General features: G+C 39.0%; 1 protein-coding gene across 1 annotated transcript; it reads left to right on the top strand.

Annotated features, from left to right (window-relative positions):
* Positions 1–6,635: 6,635 nt before the first annotated feature.
* LOC141909833 (uncharacterized) lies at positions 6,636–7,487 on the top strand. The gene has a single exon (XM_074800520.1). It carries the CDS (start codon positions 6,636–6,638, stop codon positions 7,485–7,487), a length of 852 nt encoding a protein of 283 aa, XP_074656621.1.
* The last annotated feature ends 3,573 nt before the right edge of the window (positions 7,488–11,060 follow it).

The raw sequence follows: 11,060 nt of genomic DNA, 5'->3' as shown, positions 1-11,060 counted from the left end.
CGTTATGGGTTTATCCTTCACGTGGTGACTTAAACGTATGTTTGGCGGTGATGGCCGCCCATAGACATGGTTTCCAGAGTAAAGGCTCACTGCTGAGCATAATTCATACAAATCATTCGTTAGAGCATTATCCATTCTCCAACCCCTATGAGGCAAAATTTTGAGAGGGCCTCGTTAAAATTTATATGAGCTTTTTCGCGAAAATCTGATCGCAAAATATCTGTTTTAAAAAGCCAATCAGAAAGCAAAAACTCCTCTATGATTGGATTATCCGCAGAGATCGGCAGGTGTTCGCGTGAACCCGCGGTATCGTCTACCGTTTTACTTCCGGGTTTCATTTTAAGATCTAAAATTTAGTGTATTTCAATATCGATTTCTGTGAAATCTTTAGTTGATTTGGTTTTTGGGAGGAATATTTTTATTTGCACTACAGAAAATATCATTGCCAAGTGTGCAAAGTCCGGGATAAATCTCTTCTCAAATCGGATGGATGACCTTGATATGCTAATTAACCATGTGTTCAAACTGCAAATTCAATCAAATTTTATTCTGCAAAAAAAATATCAAATCAGTTCAATTTTACTTTATTGAACAAATTAAAACAGCAAATCCAATTCAATTTTGTTTTATTGAGCAAATGTTAGAAAAAATTCAATTCTATTCCGCATTCAAATCAATAAGACCAAGGGAAAAGATTTATCTGAGGTATTTGTTCCTGCCAGATCGAGTCGCTGTATGTGCTACTTATGAAAACACGATATTAGCCTGGGATTGACTAAGTCTATGAGCTGGGAGTGTAGGACAAATTTAACCCACAGAATGCATCATTTGCCATTTTATGAAAAGCTGACAGGCTGGCCATAGTACCCCTCAGTTCAAACGCACAAGCCGGCTATAGCAGCAGCGCATCATGTTAAACTTTGAATTTTCTATTTGACATCGATATTTTAACACGGGGCCAGCGGAACCGGTACGGCCAGTAAGGCCATGGTCGGACCAATAATTTTGCCAAGGATATTTCAAAATGTGTGTAATAAAATTCCTGTCACGCTGACGACCACGGGTCTATCTATGTTGTTTTTGTTTTCTGTGTAAACAGGCTGAGCCCAGTGCCGTCGTCGTCGTCGTTGAGACATCATCGACGCCGCTGCGTCACGATGTTGTACACCGGGACGGTCTAACAAATATACCAGGTACCAGTCTAGTAAAAAGCCATCGTATCGAAGTTTTTGGTCCGCCAAGTTCTTAAGCTTTAAACTTTGGTCATTGGTAGTATCATTCAGTAGTCTGAGTAATTTACAGTTATCTCTCATCGTTATATATATCTGATTGTAAAAGTGTGTTTCATAGTTTCACATAGTTTATTGGTATAGCTCTGATATTATAAACATGTAGTATTTCCATAATATAGCAGCTCAAGATTATCCTGTTTACGATATTTTGCGTATCCCAATCTTGTACATTGTTTCATTACGATATTAGATAGCCGGTTTTGTGTCTAGATTTCTAAATCCAGTGTAGCAACCTTCTTACCTCCCCAACATAATTGACTATTAAAATGCATTCTGAAATGCTCCTAGAATGCGTAATCATAAGTCAATTTTTCAAAATTTTCCGCGCAATAATTATTAATTGCGGCAATAAATAATTGCGACGAGCCAGAGCGCGCTCCTTATTCTGTTTTGAATGTGCTAGCAACATCATATAGAGAGGGCCGCTCACCTCATAATTCTACCAATTTCGTTTCTAGATCTAATCTGTCCAGTCATCTGCTATGCTAAACGTTTGGTACTTTGGTTTGCGTCTGAAACTACCTGAATTTGAATATTTGCGACTTGACGTATTAGCCCCACTCATGGCCACCTTTTGAATTTTCAATGTTAGAAATTGTATATGAATCTCAATTATATCAGCTGTTAGGGTTTCAAGGCACAATATAAGTAGATGATGTGATATGGCGATGTTAATAAATGATAATGCTGCAGTGAAGCTAGTCACGAACTGTCCCGATTGAATGTACAGCGGCCAAAAACATACATTTGCGTAGTTCCATATTCGCAGTGAATTACAGACATAACATGAAGCCTTGGCCGTTTACAAAAACATTACAGCAATCACAATTGAAAGAATAATGATAGATAACTTAAAAGTTTAAATTATGGCCATTTCTAAAACTATATTACTAATTTGTAGTCAGTGCCGACTCAATTTCTGATACTATTTATCAACATACCGAGGGACCTCCAGTTGTTAAGTCGCCAAATCAAAAAAATCGCTTATATCTGGCTTATATCGACGAGCGACTCGACGCCTACCGTCAACAGGGTTTTTCGCATCCTCCCCGGCATGGATTCGAACCTGATGGCATCGCTACACTCAGCACGGAACGTACCGTGGCAATCTCGATGCCATCAGGTTTGAACCCTATACTCTATAAACACTTAATTCTCTAAACCCTAACCCTCTAAACCCTATACTCTATAAACACTTAATTCTCTAAACCCTAACTCTCTAAACACTTAAATCTCTATACCCTATACTCTTTTAACACTAAAATGTCTAAACCCTAACCCTCTAAACCCTATACTCTATAAAGACTTAATTCTCTTAACCCTAACCCTCTAAACCCTATACTCTATAAACACTTAATTTTCTTAACCTTAACCCTCTAAACCCTAACCTTCTAAACCCTAAACCCTATACTCTATACAAACTTAATTTTCTAAACCCTTACTCTCTTAACCCTGTACTCTACAAACACCAGGTATTCCAGAGGGCCTTCACCAAATCCGCAGAAATTTCTGATGTTACAAAAAGAAGTATACTAGAAAATTGAAGAAGTCAGGTTCACGGCAAAGCACCCACGTAGTGGGTGCCCGAGCGCCGTAGGCACGAGCGGGGTTAGATGATTTAACATTTTAACAGTTTTACAATTTATCATTTTAACAGTCTAACAATTTAACATTTTAACAGTCTAACAATTTAACATTTTAACAGTCTAACAATTTAATATTTTAACAGTCTAACAATTTAACATTTTTACAGTTTAACAATTTATCATTTTTACAGTCTAACAATTTAACATTTTAACAGTCTAACAATTTAATATTTTAACAGTCTAACAATTTAACATTGCTTTTGATTACTTATCAGCTATAGGAAACTGTATAAAATGGCCAATTTTTGGGGAAACATCATCATAGTTAATATTTACAGCAAACATGTAACAAGAAATTATTAAAACGTCAAGAGGAGGCCACAAGTTATGTATGGATGGCTGCTTGTACACCAAACAGTACGAGCGTAATAACAAGATAAGATGGGAATGTGTAAAGAAGAAGAGCGATAGTTGTAAGGGACGCGTGATGTCCACAGCCACAATGACACAGATCCAGTTGTCAGTATGCTACACAACCATGGTACGTAGTAGTGATACAGAAATAGCCACAGCTAAAGCCAGGTTGAAAATGAATTCAACTGCTGAGATATCCCACTCAAAGCCAGTTCAGATCTACTCAGGTCAGGTCCCTGAACAAGTCAAAGGCATCATTGCCAAGACATCTGCAAGCAAACCATCGAAGACACAGACGGAAGAACTTACCAAAAAATCCGCAATCTTTACATGAACTACGCATAGAAGGCCGCTGGGCTACTACTGGTTCCCAGCGAGAAGATGACGAAGGAGAAGGAGAACGTATCCTGTTACACGATAACAACGACAACACGTCACCAATCATTATCTTTGCAAGTGATGAATGTCTCAGAAAACTAGGCCAGTCAACTAAATGGTACATGGATGGTAACTTTAGTATGGCACCAACGCTGTTTGAACAGATATATATTATAAGGGTGGTAGTCTACGCATTTCTCCAGCGCAGGCCAAGGAGACGTATCAAGAACTGATCAGCGTGTTACTGGAGAAGTGTCAGCAACAGAACATCTTCCCAGATCCCGAGATGGTTATGGTAGATTTTGTGATGGCAGTACAACAAGGTGTGAAGGCAGCGGTCGATGATGGCGATGAACAGGAGAGAATACGTGGATGTTTCTATCATCTAACGCAAGCGACATGGAGAATTCCAGTTGTTTTGTGGTATGATCGAAGGACTACCAATAGATGATGTTCCAGATGGATTATTATATCTAATGGATAATTTTCCTGACGAGGCTGTTGAGTTGCTGAACTATTTTAACTCAACTTATGGAACCGGGACTTATCGTAATGTGCGTGCCCCTGGTGGTGTTATTAGATTTAGACGGATTCCGCCACGTTTCCCTCCTGTTAAATAGAATGTACATCAGGCTACTTTAGATAATTGCGCTCGGACAAAAAATTTCTGTGAAGGTTGGAATAATAAATTCTTCAATCTTGTTGGGCATCGTCATCCCTCTATTTGGCGGACTATTCAGGGATTTCAGCACGAGAATGCTGCAGTTAGTGCTATCATTGAACAAGATCGAATTGTACGGAAGCGATAAGGGGCCTCGAGTTGTCGCGTTCCAACTCGTCAAGTCACCATATTTATGTCGACATATCGCGATATATCGCGTCAAGTGGACATGAATATGTCGTCATATCGTGACGTTTTCACGACAAATTTCGCTTTCTCGACCATTTTCCTCGCGACAAGTCGACATATTCACGACGACTTGAAACTCAGTCGTCATATTACTGGTGTCCTCATCTTACATTTAGACATGTCTTCAAATAACGGTTTGTCCGGTGGAAAATGGGCGAAAAAGCGAATTTTGTCGTGAAAACGTCACGATATATCGACATATTCATGTCGACGTGACGCGATATATCGCGGTATGTCGACATAAATATGACGACTTGTCGAGTTGGAACGCGACATCTCGAGGCCCCTTATCGCTTCCGTAGAATTGGCCAACGCCCGGCAAAGCGCATCCGTACAAAATATGTGGACTTACAAAATCGTTTGAGAAATTTGTGCATGGATTATAATACTAGGCGGAAGGACATGGCAGAATGTCTGCGTGGTGTTGGTTGGAATATGCGTTTGTTAAATCGTTAAGTTGACAATTACCATTGGTGCTGAGTGAAATAACTGAGAAATTTTCATGAACTTTTATCAATTATATGAACCATATCATTAGATATCTGATAGATATTCTATATTGCTCAATTGATTTGGTAAAACATCATTATTTCATTGTTCCGTGGTTTATTTTATTCAATTACTGAGCTCTTTACTATGTTTTTTTTACAACTGTGCCTTCTTATAATTTACTCATATATGTCATACTGCGCATAATTTGAAACGTGCGATGTGTAAATTGTACTTGTCTGAGTTTACTGTAACTTATTTGATGTCTTTTGTAATATGTGTAAATATATTTTGTAATATTATCAAAATTATTTACGATAATGTGGTGTTTACAATATGAAATATGATTAATTTTTACATACCGGTAGATTAGAATTTCTTTTTAGTGAATAGTCTGACATGTTGATTACGATTATTAAAGCACATATTGATATGATATTGACTTTATTCATAAGTTATTTACATTATTAATATTATCATTATTGTTAAGCATTTCCATGTAGTAAGAGATATGTACGGAAGCGATAAGGGGCCTCGAGATGTCGCGTTCCAACTCGACAAGTCGTCATATTTATGTCGATATATCGCGATATATCGCGTCAAGTCGACATGAGTATGTCGATATATCTTGACGATTTGACGACATATTCCGTTTTCTCGACCATTTTCCTCGCGACAAGTCGATATATTTATGACGACTTGAAACTCAGTCGTCTTATTTCTGGTGTCTTCGTCTTCTATATCGGCGCGTCGTCAAATTTATGGCGACTTGTCGTGACCTTATTGCGACTTGTCGACAAAAAATGTCGTCATGTCACGAAGTTTATTCGACAAATCAACTTTCCAATGTCGACTGTGAAGCCGTGTCACCGAAATCATGTCGTCAGATCGCGATAGCCTTCTCGATAACTCGACAAAATTTTGTCGACTAGCGAGGATACACCGACAAGTCGATGCAGATACGTCGACTTGTTTTGACGTCGCGAAAAGTGTCCTAATTTGTACATGCAACCGATGCAGGCCTACCACCGTTACCAGTGCCGCTGACATACACAGGTCCAAGGAATCGTTTGTGTGTCCCAGTAAGTACATACTGATATGCACGCTGGAATCTTTCAGTCCAACTAAATGGACGTATCAGCAAGCACTATGGTGCACAGGCGAAGGCTCATTGTGCCATTTCAGTACATAGATATGTTACAAAATTAGTCTATATGGCCCTTTTAAGAAAATTCACCCCTCCCCTTCCGAAATATAAAAAAAAAAATTACAGGGCGTCCACGTTGCACCTGTATTATCTCATGTAATTTTCATTTAAGGAGATGGATATAGATGTCTTAGTCCGTCATTATTTTGAAAGAATGTACACCGTGACAGAAATTCGAGCCTCTTTGGTAAACAATCACGGTATACTCATTAGTGAACGGACAATAAAACGCATTAAGAGGAGACTAGGATTGAGGATTCGGCGGGAAGAAGATCATATTCAGTTAATCAGACTTATTTTGGAACTACATCAATCTGGTTATGAAAATTACGGTTACAGGAGCATTTGGAGGCTCCTCAATGTGGTGCATGGTGTCCGAGTCTCCCAAGATACCGTCCGACAATTCCTTGAAGCAATTGATCACGAAGGTGTTTCTCTCCGTCGACACCGACGCTGCAATAGATGGTTATTCTCGAAAGCTTCTTTGGCTCAAATGTGGACCGTCTAACAATAACCACCGATACATAGCGCAATTTTACCTGGATTTCTTGAAAGAAATAGGGCGAGTACCGAGACTGCTAAGATGTGACCGAGGGACAGAAAATGCTATTTTGAGGGACATGCAAATTGTACTAAGATTCTCTCATGGCGACCTTATGCGTGGGATGATGTGGTTTATGTATGGTAGATCGACTGCTAACCAACAAATTGAAAGTTTCTGGTCACGACTTAGATTAAACTTCACTGACTTCTGGCGAAATATCTTCCTGGACATGAGGGACACGGGCATATTTCATGACGCCGATGCCATACATGTACAATGTCTCCGATTCTGTTTCCTGTCTGTAATTCAACGACACCTAGACACGTACAGGACCATGTGGAATTCACACCGAATAAGGCAGCAACGAAATGGGGAAGGGGGTTTCATTCCCAATATTGCATACGAATCGTGTGAGTTATTTGGGGCCGTCGATCACTCTTTCCCTTTATCGTGTCGTGTTGATGACCTAGATGACATATTTGGAGAATACGTTGACGAATATCCTGAAAGAGGGTGTAGCACTGAATTCTTAGACTTCATTCGCCGTGCTTGTCGAGCACAGAATAATCAACTTCCTCTTCCTACGTCACCCGATGATGCACTGCAACTTTTCCGAGCAGTTATTGCAGTGATCGAAACGATTCAAGATCGTAACTTTATGAGATGAAATTGTAATATGTGTTCACATGTCAAATATAAAACATATACTTTAATTAGTAATTCAATAAAATGTGATGAAGATAATCGATAAATTTTTCAATTCTATGAATTATTAGAAATTCCGAGACAACAATTTTGAGGATTCAAGGACGATTATCAAATAGTATACCGAGCTAAAAACTGTCCTTTGTTACACGACGGGCAGCTTTTTACCCACTGGAAAAGTTGAAATTCTAAACCTGGTCCCACCACCTTAATGAAGATTCGACCTTGCCTTTTGAGATGACGATGAAAATTAGTCTGAATGGAGGTTTGAGGTTTGTACTGTGGACTGACTGGTCGTAAAGCTATACCCCATTTCATAACATCCGGGTGGACATAAAAACTGAATCAAAAAAAGAAATCAAGGACATTCAAAAAGAACAAAGTATAATTGATGGTCCCAATCCTGATAAATGTTGGAATAGAGAAAATTGATTAATTATTCATTAATCAATTACTAATTTAATATTGATTAATGTTCCCGAAGTTTTCGGTTTACGATGGATACCACACTTAAAATGATTCTGAAAATTGCAAACTGTTTATAAACTTTTCAACTCTCATACATTTTTGTATCAGAGGCATAATGACATCCGTTACAGGCTAAGGTTTATCAGCCGATATCTTGTAAACTAATCAAGATAGAACAAAAGTTAAAACGGTTTTCAACAGAAAAGGACGTGTGGCTTTCAGATGATATACGTTTGGTGGCAGTATCATAAAAACCAGGCTGCAGTTCCACAGTTCGGAGTTAAGATTTGACCCTGAGTTAACACATTGAGAATGAACTAATTTTAACTCAGAGTTAACTCTAACTCACAACTGTGGAACCGGGTCCAGGTTGCAGGTATTACCGGTACTTAATTAAGAGGGAATTTGTCACTACTATAAAGTACACTGTTACACTGTAACTGCTGTGTTAAATCTTGGAGTAATCATCCAAGGTTAAATGATGCTCACAGTCATTTTAGTAACATTCCCATATGCTTCCCACATGCGAGAAAGTAAGCCTGATCAAAAATAGAGTCCGGGTCGGCTGAAGCCCCATTGGATCCGCGCCTGCATACTAAAAAAATTTAACCAGACGTTCATCTTATCAGAGTACATAAGATCGATCTACGAGCAATTAAGATGTTCTTGCTCGTAGATCGATCTTATGTACTCTAGACTACCCCTGCTATGGAGAAGGAAAACACAAGGCAGAACAAGTTGAAAACAATAGGAATAACTTCCAGTTGTTTTTAGCACATCGCATCCCAAAGGTCCAGTTGCGATCAAATTATTTTTCAGAACAATCGCCGCAGCATAACACCTGACTGATTTCTGGATTTCAAATTTTAAGTAGTTTTACATATTTAAGCTGTCCGCTGAAAATAACCCTTTTTGATATTTTGCTGTATAAGGCTTATTTAATCCAAAATTAGAGTTAAACAGGGCTGTGTCCTCATCCCTCTCCTCTTTAACCTATTTCTACATGCAACCTTTGGCTTTTAATAACTCGTCCTTATCTCTAAGTCAGCGTCTTCAGAAGGCTCTAGGCAATCTTGACACCTACTGTAGAAAATGGGGCTTTACAGTGAACTTGAATAAAACTAAGATTGTAATTTTTAATAAAGGAGGAAATCTCCTTAATAATCACACTTTTAACTATGATGGTTTGGTGATTGAAATTGTCCGTAACTATTGCTACTTGGGTATATTATTTTCTGCCTCGTAAATTTAATAATGCTTTTTAACGGCTTCTAGATCATGCAAAAAAGGCTTTGCTTAAATTTTAACGTCCATCAATGTTAGAAACAATATCACTTTTCGCGACGTCAAAACAAGTCGACGAATCTGCATCGACTTGTCGGTGTATCCTCGCTAGTCGACAAAATTTTGTCGAGTTATCCAGAAGGCTATCGCGATCTGACGACATGATTTCGGTGACACGGCTTCACAGTCGACATTGGAAAGTTGATTTGTCGAATAAACTTCGTGACATGACGACATTTTTTGTCGACAAGTCGCAATAAGGTCACGACAAGTCGCCATAAATTTGACGACGCGCCTATATAGAAGACGAAGACACCAGAAATAAGACGACTGAGTTTCAAGTCGTCATAAATATATCGACTTGTCGCGAGGAAAATGGTCGAGAAAACGGAATATGTCGTCAAATCGTCAAGATATATCGACATACTCATGTCGACTTGACGCGATATATCGCGATATATCGACATAAATATGACGACTTGTCGAGTTGGAACGCGACATCTCGAGGCCCCTTATCGCTTCCGTAGATATGAAATATTGTGAACCGTTCGTTATGAAATTGTAGATTTATATATGATAAGGAAATACGGTATGTGACTTATATCAGGGTATATTTGGGTTAAGGTTGAAATTGCATTGAACTTGATAACAGCAAACTGATTGTAGATTGACAATGGAAATATTAAATCTAATTATGTAAGTTATAAGTACACGCTAGTACGGAAGCGATAAGGGGCCTCGAGATGTCGCGTTCCAACTCGTCAAGTCGCCATATTTATGTCGACATATCGCGATATATCGCGTCAAGTCGACATGAATATGTCGTCATATCGTGACGTTTTCACGACAAATTTCGCTTTCTCGACCACTTTCCTCGCGACAAGTCGACATATTCACGACGACTTGAAACTCAGTCGTCATATTACTGGTGTCCTCATCTTACATTTAGACATGTCTTCAAATGACGGTTTGTCCCGTTGAAAATGGGCGAAAAAGCGAAATTTGTCGTGAAAACGTCACGATATATCGACATATTCATGTCGACGTGACGCGATATATCGCGGTATGTCGACATAAATATGACGACTTGTCGAGTTGGAACGCGACATCTCGAGGCCCCTTATCGCTTCCGTACGCTAGGGGTAACATACAACCAGAAAACCAGCCACAAACTAAGGAACTTTAAAGACGACTTTTTAAACGGAAAATAAAATGTTGTTGGCCGCATTGCTCTTCCGTAAATATACATAGGATGATAGCCATTGTTCCCCAAACGGTTGTAGGGGACCGTAACAACGTCTGGTATTCAGACAACGTTCTTACCCTCCGCTAATACGTGTAGGTTATGAGAATATTTCGTAACTTTTCATGATAATTTTACAAAATAGACAGTGGGTTTTCTAAAAATCAAGGTTTAAATTAAAAGGTTCTTAAAATTCCTTTCAAAGGAAGAAAAAGTACGGAAGCGATAAGGGGCCTCGAGATGTCGCGTTCCAACTCGACAAGTCGCCATATTTATGTCGATATATCGCGATATATCGCGTCAAGTCGACATGAATATGTTGTCATATCGTGACGTTTTCACGACAAATTTCGCTTTTTTGCCCATTTTCCACGGGAAAAGCCGTCATTTGAAGACACGTCTAAATGTAAGACGAGGACGCCAGTGATATGACGACTGAGTTTCAAGTCGTCATGAATATGTCGACTTGTCGCGAGGAAAGTGGTCGAGAAAACGAAATATGTCGTCAAAACGTCACGATATATCGACATATTCGTGTCG

This window comes from Tubulanus polymorphus, chromosome 1 (assembly GCF_964204645.1).
Source record: "Tubulanus polymorphus chromosome 1, tnTubPoly1.2, whole genome shotgun sequence".
NCBI lineage: Eukaryota > Metazoa > Nemertea > Palaeonemertea > Tubulaniformes > Tubulanidae > Tubulanus > Tubulanus polymorphus.
This window is presented reverse-complemented; position numbering and strand designations above follow the sequence as displayed.